A 17,974-nucleotide genomic window follows, 5' to 3' on the forward strand; every position below is an offset into this window, starting at 1 on the left:
GGACTTTTGCAAGCCTCATTTGCATAACTACAAAAATTGTCATAACTTGGCCAAAAATGCTCGTTTTTTAAAAATAAAAACGTTACTGTAATCTACATTGCAGCGCCTATCTGCTGCAATAGCAGATAGGGGTTGCAAAATCTGGTGACAGAGCCTCTTTAAAGAGGCTCTGTCACCAGATTCTCAAATCCCTATCTCCTATTGCATGTGATCGGTGCTGCAATGTAGATAATAGTAACGTTTTTGTTCTTTTTAAAACGTTCATTTTTGGCCAAGTTATGAGCTATTTTATGTATATGCAAATGAGCTTTTTTTTTCGCTTCCAACTGGGCGTTTTTTGTGTTTTTAACTGGGCGTGTTTACGTGTATGACGCTGACCAGTCAGCCTCATACACTCCTCTCCATTCATTTACACAGCAAGCCATGCGTTATCTCGCGAGATTTCGTTTCCCTTGCTAGAAATCTCAAAGAAAAGAGTCAGAAGTGTCAGGATTCTGAATACACATGACGTTCAGGCTGGATTTCATGTGTATTCATTATCAGGACACTTGATTAACGTTAATCTGTGTATATGGCTGCACATCGCTGCTGTGTAAATGAATGGAAAGGTGTGTATGATGCTGACTGGTCACTGATTGGTCAGTGTCATACACGTAAACACGCCCAGTTAAAAACACAATACACGCCCAGTTGGACATAACGAAAAAAAAACGCCCAATTGTCCATTTCAAAGCTCATTTGCATATATATATATATATATATATATATATATATATATATATATATATATATAAAAAAATAGCTCATAACTTGGCCAAAAATGAACGTTTTAAAAAAAAAAAAACACGTTACTGTTATCTACATTGCAGCGCCGATCACATGCAATAGGAGATAGGGATTTGAGAATCTGGTGACAGAGCCTCTTTTTCGGCGGAATGAGTAGTGCAGTCGACTACGCTATTGATTCCACCGAATAAATGGAAACCTTATGGAATGGAGGCAACGGAAGCATTACCATTGAAATCCATGGTAATGCAAACGGAAAGCTATGGCTTCCGTTCATGGGTTCCCCTGACGGAAAGGTCTGACAGAATCCCGATACAGATGTGAACGAAGCCTCGTATGGAAGCTTTAATACTGGAACTACACATGCAGTATTTGGTGTAGTATTTTGAGCCAAATACAGGAGTAAATACAAGAGCGAGGAGTCCTATCAGTATTTTCTTCTTACTGGATCCACTCCTGTGTTTTGTCTCCAAAAACTTCCACAAAAACTCAAATTTTTTTTTTTTTTAGTTAAACAATTAGTGTATAGGTGATTAAACATTGTTCTAATTTTTATTTTTTTTTCACGAGTCAGGAAATATTATAAATTGGATTCTAATTTATAATATTTCCCATTTTTGGTCACTAGATGGAACCATTCCCAAAATTGCAGCATTGCATGTGGTAAAGCAACCACATTGCTTTATGCTGCAAAATTGGGTAAAAATCCCTCGCTCTAGTGAGCTCTCCGAATCCCCCCTCCTTTATCCTGGCTAGTGCCGGGAGAAACGAGGGGATTGAACGGTCTAACCTCCTACACTGTGTGTCGCCATGTTTTGCGCTAACACACAGTGTAGTAGGTTAACATACAGTAGTAAACACACAGTAAAACACGAACATACATAGAAATCCCTTACCTGCTCCAGTCGCCGCCGCTCCCTCCGGTCCGTCCGCTCTGTCTGCTGCCGCTGCTCCATGTGCACAAGTCCGGAAGCCGCGACCGGAAGTAGTAATCTTACTGTCCGGCCGCGACTTCCGGTCCACAGGAAAATGGCGCCGGACGGCGCGCATTTCAAATTGAACTGTGTGGGAGCGGCGCATGCGCCGTTCACCACACAGCGGCGTACACCAAAGTGGATGGAACGGGCCCCGTTCGCAGTCCCTATGGGACTGGAGCTGCCGTATTCCATGTCTGTATGTGTCGTTAATCGACACATACAGAAATGGAAAAAAAAATGGCAGCCCCCATAGGGAAGAAAAAGTGTAAAAATAAGAAAAAGTAACACACAAACACACAAATTAATCCAAACGTTTTTAATAAAGCACTAACATCAAACTGATATTATAAAAAAAAATTTGGTGACACTGTTCCTTTAAGATTGTTAAATTATGTAGTATTCTCTAAATTACTTTTATTTATTTTTTCTTTCCCTTTTTGAATATTTTCCAGAAGTGGGCACCAAGAAGCTACCTAGGCAGTATTATGTGGAAACTTTGGGAGAGCTAACCGAGAAGGTTTGGGTCACTGCAAAAGACGTTGTTCCGTTCAAGGGGGTTTATCAGTTTGAAACATTGCCAGACTCACGACATCCTGAAAAACTAAAGGAAGGGTCACACAAGGTAAATTTTATAAATATAATCGGCTTCCTTATTTATCGAAGACAGACATATTAGTTTGTCACATTTTTAAAAGGTTTAATCCGATATTCCTCCCCAACATTGGCTTTGTTCTGATATTGCATACTTTTCTTTTTTTTTTTTTTTAAATCTGACATACAAGCTTTTGCATTATTGTAACCACAAATAAAGGTATAATAGGCATATCCACTTGGTCACCCATAAATGTTTTGAATGTGAGAAATGTGTACAAATGTGCCAATATCTTGTTAATATATGGCCCGTAGTAAGAAAAAAGAAGGAATGATCCAGCGCTTTAGAAGAATTTTAAAAGGAAACAATGTTCCAAGTTTATTTCCGATGATTAAAAGTGATTCAAAGTGCAAGGGGGTGGTAACAGCAGCCTACGCGTTTCGGACGACACTTGTTCTTATTCATGGCTCATTTGACATGAGCCATGAATAAGGACGAGTGTCGTCCGAAACGCGTAGGTTGCTGTTAACAACCCCCTTGCACTTTGAATCATCGGAAATAAACTTGGAACATTGTTTCCTTTTAAAATTCTTCTAAAGATATGCCATATGGCATATCAGTGGAAAATTGAGATTTTCACTTTGCACCATCCGCTGCGCATTAATTACTAATGGGAAAACACCTGTGGGGGAAAAATGCTCACTACACCCCTTAAAATTACCTAAAGGGTGTAGTTTCCAAAATAGGGGTCACTACTTGGGGGTTTGTTTTACTATTTGACCTCAGAGCCCTGTAATTGGACCAATGCTGTGAAAATCACCAAAATAGACCTCAAATGCGCATATTGCTCTTCACTTCTGAGCTCTGTCATATGTCCAGGCAAATGTTAAATGCCTTGAGTGATGTAGTTTCCAAAATGGGGTCACTTCTTGGGGGCTTCCACTGTACTCTGGTACCTTAGGGTTTTTCAAATGCAACCTGGCACCCAAAAACCAATCCAGCAAAATCTGCATGCCGTATAGTGCTCCTGCCCTTCTGAGCCCTGGCGTGTGTCCAAACAGCAGTTTATGACCACAAATGGGGTACTGCCGTACTCTAGAGAAGTTGTTTTACAAATGTTGGGCGGCTTTTTCTCCTTTATCCCTTGTGAAAATGAAAAAATTTAACTTTTTAGTTGAAAAAATGTTGATATTCATTTTTACGGCCTAATTCCAATAAATTCTGCAAAAGACCAGTGGGGTCTAAATGCCTGCTATACCCCTAGATGGATTCCCTAATGGGTGTAGTTTCCTAAATGGGGTCACTTTTGGGGGGGTTTCTACGGTTTTGGTCCCGCAGGCACTTTGCAAACGTGACATGGCACCCGAAAACCATTCCAGCTTAATTTGAGCTCCAAATGGTGATCCTTCCCTTTTGACCCCTGCCGTGTATCCCAACAGCAGTTTATTACCACATATGGAGTATTGCCGTAATCGGGAGAAATTGCTTTTTAAATGTTGGGGTGTTTTTTTTCTCCTTTTTAAGCTTTGTAAAAATTTAAAATTTCTAAGTTTTATTGGAAAAAGTGTCGATTTTCATTTTCACGGCTTCATTCTACTAAATTAGGCGCTGAAACTGTGGCGTCAAAATGCCCACTATACCCCTTGATCAATTCCTTGAGGGGTGTAGTTTGCCAAATGGTGTCTCTTTGGGGGTGTTTCCACTGTTTTGGCGTCAAAAGATCTCTTCAAACCGGACATGGTGCCTAAAATATATTCGAATAAAAAGACCCCAAAATCCTCTCTAGGTACTCCTTCGCTTCGGACAAAATATCCCACATGTGGCCCTAGTGTGCTGGTAAAACCTTCAATGTTACAGAAAAAAAGGATTATAAATGAATTTCTGCAAAAAGTATGAAATTAGTAAATTTCAGCCCTACGTTGCTGTAATTCTTGTGAAATGCCTAAAGGGCTAATAAACGTTCTAAATTCTGTTTTGAATACTTTGAGGGGTTCTTTTTTTTAAAATGGGACGATTTATGGGTTTTTGCATTGTATAGGCCCCTCAAAACCACTTCACAACTGAACTGGTCCCTGTAAAAATAGCCTTTTGAATTTTTCTTGAAAATGTGTAAAATTTCTGCTAAAGTTCTAAGCCTTGTAACGTCCTAGAAAAATAAAAGGATGTTCAAAAAATGATGCCAATCTAATGTAGACATTTTGTGTGGCATTACTATCTGTCTTATAAGCAGATACATTTAAATTTAGAAAAATGCAAATATTTGCAGTTTTTCGCAAAATGTAGGTATTTTTTCACAATAAAATACTGAATCGACAATTTTACCACTATCTTAAAGTATGTGTCACGAGAAAACAATCTTAGAATCGCTTTGATATGTAAAAGCATTCCAGAGTTATTACCACAAAGTGACACACGTCAGATTTGAAAAATGGGGCTGCGTCCTGAATGGCAAATTAGTCTATGTCCTTAAAAAGGCTCTGTCACCAGATTTTGCAACCCCGTTCTGCTATTGCAGCATATAGGCGCTGCAATGTAGATTACAGTAACGTTTTTATTTTTAAAAAACGAGCATTTTTGGCCAAGTTATGGCCATTTTTGTATTTATGCAAATGAGGCTTGCAAAAGTACAACTGGGCGTGTTGAAAAGTAAAAGTACAACTGGGCGTGTATTATGTGCGCACATCGGGGCGTGTTTACTACTTTTACTAGCTGGGCGTTCTGATGAGAAGTATCATCCACTTCTCTTCAGAACGCCCAGCTTCTGGCAGTGCAGATCTGTGACGTCACTCACAGGTCCTGCATCGTGTCGGCACCAGAGGCTACAGTTGATTCTGCAGCAGCATCAGCGTTTGCAGGTAAGTAGCTACATCGATTTACCTGCAAACGCCGATGCTGCTGCAGAATCATCTGTAGCCTCTGGTGCCGGCTCGTCTGACACGATGCAGGACCTGGGGAAGTGACGTCACAGCGTGATCTCTCGAGAACACGGCTGTGTCTGCACTGCCAGAAGCTGGGCGTTCTGAAGAGAAGTGGATGATACTTCTCGTCAGAAAGCCCAGCTAGTAAAAGTAGTAAACACGCCCCGATGTACGCACATAATACACGCCCAGTTGTACTTTTACTTTTCAACACGCCCAGTTGTACTTTTGCAAGCCTCATTTGCATAAATACAAAAATGGCCATAACTTGGCCAAAAATGCTCGTTTTTTAAAAATAAAAACGTTACTGTAATCTACATTGCAGCGCCTATCTGCTGCAATAGCAGATAGGGGTTGCAAAATCTGGTGACAGCCTCTTTAACCCCTATTGGGCGTGACTGTACATCCTGATTCATAGTGCATTCCCGCAATAGGGTGTACAGTCACGCCCTGTAGATGAAGCGGGCACAGGAGCGGTGCGCGCTTCATCTTCAGCAACTGACAGCTGACATCCCATTGCAACGGCGGCGATGGCAGTTACCGCCGATCGCCGCTGTTTAACCCCTTCAATGCGGCTGTCAGTGGCGTCCGCCGCATTGAAGTGGTTGAGATCGTGGGTGGCGATGGTTGCTATGGCAACCAGGAAGCCTATTGGGTCCTGCCCGAGGCAGGACCTAATAGGCAAACTGTCAGATGAAGACTGACAGTTACAATACACTGCACTACATAAGTAGTTCAATGCATTGTACCAGGGATCAGAAGACCAGATCTTCAAATCCCCAGGTAAGTGTAAAAAAAAAAGTGAAAAAAATAAATAAATAGAACTTTTAACTAATAAAAACAATAATCGCCCTGTTTCCCTGATCAACTCCTTCATTATTAGAAATAAATAAACATGAAAAAAAACTATACATAATAGATATCGCCGCGTTCGGAACGACCTGATCTATAAAAATGTCACATTATTTTTACCGCACGGTGAACACCGTAATTTTTTTAAATAAAAAAACAATGACCGCATTTTATTTTTTGGTCGTCTTGTATCAAATTTAATAAGTTGCAAGTAATGCAGAATGGTACCAATAGAAACTACAGTTCGTCACGCATAAAACAAGCCGTCCCGTAGAGATATCAACTAAAAAATAAAAAAGTTATGGCTGTCAGAAAATGGCGACACTATTTTTATTGTAGGAACGTAAAAAGATATAAATTTGGTGTCGCTGTAATCGTATCGACCCGCAGAATAAAGTTAACATGTTTATACTGCACGGTGAACACTGTAAAAAATTAAAACCGTGCTAGAATTGCTGTTTTTTGGTTTCCTCATCTCCCCAAAAATTAAATAAATAGTGATAGAAAAAAAAAATCGCATGGAACCAATAAAAATTACAGCTCGTTCCACAAAAAACAAGCCCTCACACAGCTCCGTCAACGGAAAAATAACACGTTATGACTCTCAAAACGCAATGATGCTAAATGACGGCCCAGACAAATTTTTTAGGTCCAGTAGAATTTCACTAAATACCCTACATAGGCATTTGCTGGACCCCACAGGTAGACCCCGTAGATGCAGCGGAGATGAGGAAACTTTAGGGCCTTGTGCTGCTCATAGGGCTAATGAAGAAGTCAAAGATTAGGCAATACTGGAGCGCAGTATATTGTATAATATTAAAAAATTCCCTGCCTGTGCATAAAGGATTGCTTCAAAGCGTACCACGCCAATCCATGGATTATTCATTCACCCCATTATTACATCATCCTATTATGCTCTGATGCACTCCGCCCAGCTTACATATACCCTGATATACTCCGCCCATCTTACATATACCCTGATGTACTCCGCCCAATTTACATATACCCTGCTGTACACCGCCCAGCTTACATATACCCTGGTGTACTCCGCCCAGCTTACATATACCCTGATGTACTCCGCCCAGCTTACATATACCCTGATGTACTCCGCCCAGTTTACATATACCCTGATGTACACCGCCCAGCTTACATATACCCTGGTGTACTCCGCCCAGCTTACATATACCCTGATGTACTCCGCCCAGCTTACATATACCTTGATGTACGCCGCCCAGCTTACATATACTGATGTACACCGCCCAGCTTACATATACCCTGGTGTACTCCGCCCAGCTTACATATACCCTGGTGTACTCCGCCCAGCTTACATATGCCCTGATGTACTCCGCCCAGCTTACATATGCCCCCACATTATAAGCTGAAATACCAGTAAAACACCAAGCAAAATCTGTGCTTCAAAAACCAAATGGTGGTCCAACGGAGCCTGGCAGTGTGCCCAAACTGCAATTTATGACCACATATGGGGTATTACTGTATTCTGGAGAACCTGTTTAACAATTTATGGGGTGTGTGTCTACAGTGGTACAAGCCGGGCACAACACATTGGGCACTCAAATGGCATATCTGTGGAAAATGGCAATTTTGAATTGGCAACATCTATTGTGTACTCATTTTTGCAAAACACTTGTGGGGTCAAAATGCTCACTGCACTTCTAGATGAATTCCTTGAGGGATCTAGTTTCCAAAATGGGGTAATTTTTCAGGAGTTTCACTACTGGTACTATAGCTCAATGCAACATGGTGTTAAAAAATGAATCTTGTAAAATCTCCACTCCAAATACTAAATGCCGCTCCTTCCCTTTAGAGCCTTGCTGTGTGTCTAAATAGCAGTTTATGACCACATGTGGGGTATTGCCTTACTCTGGAGAGAATGCTTTACGAACGTTGAGGTGCTTTTCTCCTATAGTCCTTGTGAAAATGCAAAATTTTGGGCTAGAACTACATCTTTTCGCAAAACAAACGTTTAATTTTTTTTTATTTTCACATCCCAATTCTAATAAATTCAGCAAAAACCTGTGTGGTCAAAATGCTCACTACACCCCTAGATTCCTCAAGGGGTGTAGTTTACCAAATGGAGTCACATTTCAGGGGTTCTTGCTGTACTAGTACCTCAGGGGCTTTGTAAATGCAACATGGCCCCTAGGAATAAATCTTGCAAAATCTGCGCTCCAACTGCCAAATGGTGCTCCTTCCCTTGTGTCCTGCCGTGTATCCAAACAGCAGTTTGACCACATATGGGTATTTCCGTACTCGGGAGAAGTTGCTTTACAAATGTTGGTGTGCTTTTTCTCTTTTATTTGAGAAAATGAAACCTTTTGACCTAAAGCTACGTCTTATTTGAAAAAAAAAATAATTTTTCATTTTCACTGCCCAATTCTAATCTATGAAACACCTGGGCGGTCAAAATGCTCACTATTCCCCTAGATGTGTAGTTTCCAAAATGGGGGTCACTTTTGGGGTTTTCCCCTGTACTGGTACCTTAGGAGCCTTATAAATGCGACATGGTGCAGAGAAATCAATCCAGCAAAATCTGTGCTCCAAAAGCCAAATGGCGTGCCTTCCTTTGAGACCTGCCGCTTGCCCAAACAACAGTTTGACCACATGTTGGTTATTTCCGTACTCTGGAGAACTTACTTTACAAATGTTGGGGTGCTTTTCCTCATTTATTTGTTGAAAAAAATTAAAAATTCTGAGGTAAAGCTACATCTTATTGGAAAATAATGTAATTTTTCATTTTCACTGCCCAATTCTAATGAAATACCTGTGTAATCAAAATGCTCACTACACCCCTAGATGAATTCCTCTAGGGGTATAGTTTCCCAAATGGAGTCACTTTTGGGGGGTTTCCTTTTGTTTTTGCACCACAAGACCTCTTCTAACCTGACATGGTGGCTGAAATATAATGTAAGAAAAGGAAGGCCCAAAAATCCTCTAGGTGCTCCTTTTGCTTCTGAGGCCTGTGTTTCAGTCCATTAGCACACTAGGGCCACATGTGGGATATTTCTAAAAACGGCAGAATCAGGGCAATAAATATTCAGTTCTGTTTCTCTGGTAAAAACCTTAAGTATTACAGGAAAAATAGATGAAAATGGAATTTCTGCAAAAAAAAGTTAAATTTGCAAATTTCCCTTCTACTTTGCTTTAATTCCTGTGAAACGCATAAAGGGTTAAACTTTCTAAATGAGGTTTTGAATACTTTAAGGGGTGCAGTTTTTAAAATGGGGTGATTTGTGTGGGTTCCTAATATATAAGGCCCTCAAAGTCACTTCAGATCTGAACTGTTCCCTAAAAAAATAGGCTTTTGAATTTTTCTTGAAAATGTGAGAAATTGCTGCTAAATTTATAAGCCTTGTAACGTCCTAGAAAAATAAAAGGATGTTCAAAAAATGATGCCAATCTAAAGTAGACATATGGGAAATGTTAACTAGTCACTATTTTGTGTCTTACAAGCAGATACATTTGAATTTAGAAAAATGCTAATTTTTGCAAAGTTTCTCAATTTTGGTGTTTTTCACAAAAAAATATTGAATTTATTGACCAAATTTTTTCACTAACATATAAAGTACAATATGTCACGAGAAAACAATCTCAGAATCGCTTGGATAGGTAAAAGCATTCCGATGTTATTACCACATAAACGACACATGTCAGATTTTAAAAATGAGGTCCAAAAGTGGCTGCGGCGGGAAGGGGTTAAAGGGAACCTGTCACCAGCATTTCACCTATTGAGCTTTACTTATCCCTCACTGGCCACTGCTATCAAAAGTTCATTGCCATTATCCCCTCTCCGAAACTCCTCCTCCGACTGTAAATAACGGTCGACAAACATTTTGCGCCTTTTATTGTAATAATCCGGCGTCCCTTTGTGCACACACACCAGAAGAGGAGATCAATGCACAAGAGCAGGATTTTGTGTGCTGGGGGAAGGCGAGGAGCTGTCAATCAAAAGTAAGTAAGCGGGGTAAACTCGAAAAGACTTGAGGAATGAAGATTTGACTCTTTTCTGCTCATTAGCATACGGTGCTAAAAAACTGAATACTAAAGCTACAGAGCCGACTAAGAAGACAATTATAGGTTATATAGGAATGATTTTTCACCCACTACCACCAGGTATTGCTGGTTTAATAGGTGAAATGCTGGTGACAGGTTCCCTTTAAGGGGTTAAATACAAAGTTGTTTTTTTAATTTCCCATTGCAAAATTAAGCGCAACTGGAGGCATAGGAGGTAACACCATCTCCTATGTGATCTGCAAAGAGCTACCTATAGAGCTGCTCTATACTTGGGTTGAACATTTGAGTTATGTGACTGTCTAGTTGTCAGGGATACATTGCCAAACAACCACAATCTTCTCAGTAGGGTTGCCATGCCTTGTGGCTACCAGTTTGTCTGATTACTCAGCTTCTCTGATGAAGGCAGAGTTACCGCTGAACTGATGTCCGAGAAGGGTCAATGAAATTTTTGCCTGTTAGGCCCCATGCACACGACCGTGCCTGCAATCACGGCCCGCGCCTGCGGGCACGGCCGGCCGCTGACTGACAGCCGCATTTTCGGGCCGTGCTCCCATACAAAGTATGGGAGCACGGCCCGCAAAATGCGAAAGAACGGACATGTTCCATAATTCCCGGAACATTTCCACGGCACTGACACCCTTCCGTAGTGCTACGGAAAGGTGTCCGTGTTCAATGAAAGTGAAAACGGAGTTTTTTTGCTGTCGTGTGCATGGGGCCTTACTGTTGTATTAACCTTATTTATCTCTAAAAATAAACTTTATTCATTTCTTCTTCGCATTTAATACTTAAATACCAATTTAATATGGATGTTTCTTACTTTTTTAGATTCCATCAAAACTCCTATCATTATGGCAGTCAAGTATTGCTCACGCTGTAGATTGCTTTTCCAAGACTGATTATGGAGAGCTTGTGCATCTTGGAGGTCATGCAGATCAACAAGTGGAGTATGTCGGAAAGGAGTTCAATGGCACAATGAACAGTGGATTGAATGGTTTTGTAAAGTCCTCTCTACATACCTTACTCCCATCCCCTTGCACTAAAATAAACTCTGTTCGGAAAAAAGAAGGCATTAGCCCTAAGCCTATAAATAAGAATGCTGCCAAGACCATACAGTTGCATGAAGACTCTGTTGTTAACTCTCTAAAACCAGTGTCTCCTGATTATTTGTGTAGCAAAATCGAGGATTCCAATTTTACGACCACGCCATCCCAGAAGGACATTAATGCCAGGCAAGGATTTACAGACACCTACAGCCTTAATCAGGAAGGTAGTTCCAGTACAACTGGTTGTGACTTGATCTCTAGCATTTCCTCGAAGTTGTTTAAGAAGAGTGCCTGTCTTGTGGAGCAAGATCCTTGTTTAGCGGAAACAAAATCTCAGAGTGACAATGTGTCCTTTACAGCAGAAACCTTTAAATGTCAAACGGATATCAGTCCTCATTCTAAGCAGTGGGTAAGTTCAGAAGAGGAATTGTCTTTAGGAATGGGTAAAAAAAAGAAACGTGTGCGGGATACCTCTGTATCTAGCCAGGTAAACGCTAACAAGAAGCCTGCCACATCGAAAGATTTTCTGGATTGCGTCAAAGACCATAATTCCCCTACTAAAGAGCATCCTGTAGTGGCAGATAAACTGGACAGTCCAGATGTACATAGTGGTGAGGATTTGTCATGTACTTCACTTGAATCTTCAGCATCTGATTCTTCTCCGAACACTCTAAGTCTTGTTTTGGGTAGCAGTTTTACCAGTACAGGTCTCCATTCACCTAATGATGAAAATACGCCTCTAAAAGTTGATAACAAATCTTGTTTAGAACTTGAAAACCTATCATCGTATCCCGAAAATGTAGGCTCCAAAGCCACCTGTACGTCTCCTACTCCTATTCCTTGTAAGAATTTGAATGTGCCGGCAGTTGGTATTGATTCGCATAGAAGATCTTCTGGTTCTTTACAGGTGGGGAAAGGAAAGCATCTGTTGTCTGGACTAAAAGAGCCATGTAGCAGGGCAAGCAAAGAGGACAATTGTGAAAGTGCGGACTCTAAATCATCGCTGCAGAATAAAATACCTATGGAGCCAGGTTATGAATACAGTACCCTGCTGATGATGATTAAAGATATGCATGATACCAAAGCTAAGGAGCGGCAAATTATGACCGGACAGAATACAGATTCCTTGCATAGCCCTCAAGACCGGTCTCCGGAAAAACGCTCAATAGTGGTATGTAAGCAGACTGGTGTGAAGTCTGAATATAAGTCTGATAATGCCAGTTTTGTTATGAATGATTCTCCTGCAGGACAGTCTAGTGCGCCACCACCACTGTTGTCCACAGGTAGTGCGGATGACCCTGTAAACCTTAATTCTAAAGTACCTTTCTCAAACAAAAGATTTACAAAACCATGCATTCTGCAGAAAAGAAGAGCCCAGGCAGCTGAAAACCTAAATGCTGGTAAAATAACGCACTCGCCTTGTGAAGACAAATTGTTTTTAGATCTTGCACAACCCTCATTAGCTGAAAGTACACCTGGTGGGACAGAGCTGGATTCTCCCTTCCATTGCAAGCCGTCTAATATAAAAGATACACTAACAAAAGAAAATGTTGCCACTTTTGCACAGTCAACTATGGAAACCCCTGCTGCAAGTATAGCACAGCCGCACCAAAGCCATACAAGTGAAACGCTTGTATGCAAGGTCGAACCAGAGTCCGAACTGAGCAATGAGTGCCTAGGATGGGATGAGTCTGATGAATCGAATTGTGTTGCACCAAAAAAACGCTGGCAAAGGTTCAAGCAAGAAAGTCAAGTGGGCCAAAACAGTACCTCTTGTATTCTCCCTACTGCCAGCCAGCATAACAAGGATAAGCCACAGGAATCGAATACATTTTCAGCAACTGAGTTTTCTGATGCGGTAATAACACAAGCAGAGCCATCGAAACAAGGTAATGGAAACTTATTCTAATAAGTACTTATATGCGTTTGTGAGTTATCAAACCATATTTAGACAACATTCACAGATGGTATGTGTTAGCACCAAAAATCAGCATCAAAATAAAGTGCAAAACATGTGAACGGAGTACTAGAGAACCCAGTTCGGGCGCAGTGAATCATGAGGAATTAGTTTGAGGACATGATGCGGATTTCACCTACTCCTTAAAGGGAATCTCATCAGTTTCGAGCCCTGATGACCGCATTACATGGGATGTGGAGAGCAGCGTAACTATGCCTGTGTTTTGATGGCACCGTGATCACAATTGCCATGGAGGCAGCTTCTTTGTGTAGGTCATGGAGCTCTTCACTGAACGCTCCCCAGCACCCTTCCCCTCTGCCCTGAGTGACGTGACTAGAGTGTCCAACCGTGAGACGGCTAGAGCAGTCCCTCAGTGCAGAGAGTGGCACTTGCGTTCGTAGTGCCGGGGACATCAAAACTTACATTTCTCAGCCATGCATCGTGCGTCACTGTCATCCCAGGTATCGTTACGCTGCTCTCACCATCCTGTATATAGCACGGTCAGCCGTTATGAGGGCTTCAACTGCTAACAGATTCCCTTTTAATCCCTTAGCGACATCAAATGTCTGATGTATGCCATTAAAATATGGCTCAAAAGCTGAGCAACTAAACACAACCGGTGCCAGCTGTTTCAAACAGCTGAGACCTGCCTCCAACAACTGGGATAGGAGAACGCTGATCCTTTCCTTTTAACCCCTCCAATGCTTCAGTCAATAGTGACCGCGGCATCTAAGCGGTTAGACAAAGTGCAAGGTGTTCCCTCTGGCCCCCGATTTCCCCCCCCCCCCCTACATTCTGAAATCTATTATTAAAGAGGCTCTGTCACCAGATTTTGCAGCCCCTATCTGCTATTGCAGCAGATAGGCGCTGCAATGTAGATTACAGTAACGTTTTTATTTTTAAAAAACGAGCATTTTTGGCCAAGTTATGACCATTTTTGTAGTTATGCAAATGAGGCTTGCAAAAGTCCAAGTGGGTGTGTTTAAAAGTAAAAGTCCAAGTGGGCGTGTATTATGTGCGTACATCGGGGCGTTTTTAATACTTTTACTAGCTGGCCGTTCTGATGAGAAGTATCATCCACTTCTCTTCAGAACGCCCAGCTTCTGGCAGTGCAGATCTGTGACGTCACTCACAGGTCCTGCATCGTGTCAGACGAGCGAGGACACATCGGCACCAGAGGCTTCAGTTGATTCTGCAGCAGCATCGGCGTTAGCAGGTAAGTCGATGTAGCTACTTACCTGCAAACGCCGATGCTGCTGCAGAATCATCTGTAGCCTCTGGTGCCGGTGTCCTCGCTCGTCTGACACGATGCAGGACCTGTGAGTGACGACACAGCGTGATCTCTCGAGAACACGCTGTGTCTGCACTGCCAGAAGCTGGGCGTTCTGAAGAGAAGTGGATGATACTTCTCATCAGAACGGCCAGCTAGTAAAAGTATTAAAAACGCCCCGATGTACGCACATAATACACGCCCACTTGGACTTTTACTTTTAAACACACCCACTTGGACTTTTGCAAGCCTCATTTGCATAACTACAAAAATGGTCATAACTTGGCCAAAAATGCTCGTTTTTTAAAAATAAAAACGTTACTGTAATCTACATTGCAGCGCCTATCTGCTGCAATAGCAGATAGGGGCTGCAAAATCTGGTGACCGAGCCTCTTTAAGCCTTGAGGCAAGGCTTAATAGTAGAGCACAGATAAAGGCAATACATAAGTATTGCCTGAGTGACTTAATGATTGCATGATAAAGTCCCCCGGGTGGATTAAAAAACATTCTTTAATACAATTGTAAAAAATATATATTAAAAAATTAATATAAAAATGTTAAAAAAAACAATAACTTTTCCCATCTTTCTCAATTCTGTAAACAATAAAGAAGTAAACCATTAGTATCGCTGTGTTTGTAAAAATCTGAACTATTTAAATGTTCTTTAAAGTGAACCTTTCACTACCCCAGACTGTAGTGCAGCGGAGTGCATCATCTTATAGGTGCTGCTGCACAGACCTTGGGGCACTTTTAATTATCTGTGTAGTCCATGCTGTTCTGGAGATATCGGTGCTGTTATAATTGGCGCCTGATATGTAAATTAGCCCCTGTACTGTCAAAGGGGCTTCTCTATATATGGACAGGCAGGGGGCGTGACAGCCGGAGCTCGCACACTGTCCAATTAGCTGCGGACAGTGTCAGCGGCTTCTACTGTATGATCTCTCTGCCGCGTGTGTGCACACACGCTCTCCTCCTTTGTCGTGCGTTCACACGGTTTTCTCATCACTGACAGTAACCGGAGAGCGGAAGACTGTGCTTATCCAATGCTGAGATCCACTAGTATAAAAATGACCCTTTACAAAGGTGCTGTTCCCTTTGTGGTATTAAGTCTGCTCTACTGGAGTCCTGCAAATGTTAACCTTCTATTAATATCGTAACATGTAATGCGTTTCAAAGCTGGGCCGGGTACTTCGTCAGGCAGACTTACATAAAGTATTTTTTCTTTTTTTTTTTTTCTTTAAAGGTTTCGCTATTAGGACCCATACACACAGCCATAATTTTGATCTGCAATTACGGACCGTAATTGCGGATCAAAGTATGGACCCATTCATTTCTATTGCCCACACCTTCCCGTATATATACGGGAAGTTGTTCAGGCCGTAAAAGTGACCACAAAAAATAGGAAGTCCAATTTTTTTAATTTATGGACTGTGCTTACATACTTTTATAATGGGATCACGGCCCGCAAATGATTGTTCGCGGCCGGCCGTGCCCGTAATCACCCTCCGTGATTACGGGCATGGCTGTGTGCAGGGGGCCTTAGGGATATTGAGGGCTTGTTTTCGGAGTTTGTTAGACGTAGGGTTTGTTTGATAAAGAAAAATATATATAAAAAGTTTGTTATTCGTGTTCTCTGTCGGGAAAAAAATATATAAACTTTTTTACTATTCTTTTTTTGTGGTTTTAGACTAATTATGGCTGCCAGAAAATAGTGTTGAGGAAGCATATGAGATGCTATGCTCAGGGACTGATACAGCATCCGAAATTTACATTTTTCTTGAAAGCTTCTCTTCAACTGATTCTGCTGAAATGATACCCAGTGCTAGTACAGAACAGCATTTCCGTGGGGAATCAGGGACAGAACGCAGCCACTCAGAAGGGGGGGGGGGACAGGCAGGCGGAGGGCCGGAGCGTCGTCCTGCAGCACGGTGCCACTAGAGAATAGATTCAACAATTCTGTTAAACAGAATAGTCAGAGGCCTTGAGGGCGAATTAAACTAATTCTATTAATTGCCCAGCCCTGCTCCTAATTATAGCAGCGGCGGTTAACTGTGCAGGGTGTCTGCCCTGCATCCCCTGTTGCCGATCAGCGGACCATCGCCGCTGATTTTGGCAGTTAACCCGTCAGATGCGGCGTTCGATTGCGATTGCCACATTTAAGGAGTTTAGCGCAGATCGCCAGCCCCCACATGAAATCACTGGGGCTGTCGATGGTACCCATGGCAACCAGACGCCAGACAATGGCTGGTCCTCATAGGCTTCCTGTCAGTGACTGTCATGTCACAATGACAGTTAGAACACATTACACTACGTGTGTAGTGTATTCTAGCAGCGATCAGAGTTGCAAGTCTGAATGTCCCCTAGTGGGACAAGTAAAAAAAAAAAAGAGAAAATGTTTTTTAAAATTGTAACAATAAAAGTTATAAGTTACATAAATAAAAAAAATGCTTTTTTTTTCCTATAATAAGTCTTTTATTCTAGGAAAAAATGAACACGTTAAAAAAACTACACATATTTGGTATCACCGCGTTCATAACGACCCCAACTATGAAACTGTTATTTTTCCCGCACAGTGAACACCGCAAAAAAAATAAGTATAAAACCATGCCAGAATTACTATTTTTTTTGGTCACCTCCCCTCCAAAAATATACAATAAAAAGTGATCAAAAAGTCTCATGTACCAATTAAAACTACAACCTGTCCCGCAAAAAACAAGCCCTTAGGCCTCATGCACACAAACGTATTTTTTTCCTACCGTAAATACGGGTCCTTGGTCACACGTATTCGACCCGTATTGCACCCGTATTTACGGGCACGTTTTCGCTGCAAAATTGCACTGCAGTAATCGGCAGCCCCTTCCCTCTATCAGTGCAGGATAGAGAGAAGGGGCAGCCCTTTCCATAGTAAAAGTAAAAGAAATTCATACTTACCCGGCCGTTGTCTTGGTGACGCGTCCCTCTTTCGACATCCAGCCCGACCTCCCTGGATGACGCAGCAGTCCATGTGACCGCTGCAGCCTGTGATTGGCTGCAGCGGTCACATGGGCTGAAACGTCATCCCGGGAGGCCGGACTGGAGGAAGAAGCAGGGAGTTCTGGGTAAGTATGAACTTCTATTTTTTTTTACACGTTGATCTATATTGTGATCGCAAGTCACTGTCCAGGGTGCTGAAACAGTTAGGGAATGTGCACACACACTAATTACGTCCGTAATTGACGGACGTATTTCGGCCGCAAGTACCGGACCGAACACAGTGCAGGGAGCCGGGCTCCTAGCATCATAGTTATGTACTATGCTAGGAGTCCCTGCCTCGCTGCCGGACAACTGTCCCGTACTGTAATCATGTTTTCAGTACGGGACAGTTGTCCTGCAGCAGGCAGGGACTCCTAGCATCGTACATAAGTATGATGCTAGGAGCCCGGCTCCCTGCACTGTGTTCGGTCCGGTACTTGCGGCCGAAATACGTCCATCAATTACGGACGTAATTAGTGTGTGTTCACATACCCTTACTGCCGATCGTTTAACTTTTTCAGCACCCTGGACAGTG

At 42.0% G+C, this 17,974-nt stretch overlaps 1 protein-coding gene across 5 annotated transcripts in view; it reads left to right on the forward strand.

Moving 5' to 3' along the window:
• The window catches only part of NSD1 (nuclear receptor binding SET domain protein 1), a 97,529-nt gene that overhangs the window by 16,626 nt on the left and 62,929 nt on the right, over positions 1-17,974 (forward strand). For all 5 annotated transcript variants that reach the window (XM_075856560.1, XM_075856563.1, XM_075856564.1 and 2 more), the window contains exons 4-5: positions 2,216-2,385; positions 10,983-13,089. In XM_075856560.1, the coding sequence (XP_075712675.1) occupies positions 2,216-2,385; positions 10,983-13,089 (2,277 nt within the window). The remainder of the gene's footprint in view (positions 1-2,215; positions 2,386-10,982; positions 13,090-17,974) is intronic.

This window comes from Rhinoderma darwinii, chromosome 3 (assembly GCF_050947455.1).
Source record: "Rhinoderma darwinii isolate aRhiDar2 chromosome 3, aRhiDar2.hap1, whole genome shotgun sequence".
NCBI classification, from domain to species: Eukaryota; Metazoa; Chordata; class Amphibia; order Anura; family Rhinodermatidae; genus Rhinoderma; species Rhinoderma darwinii.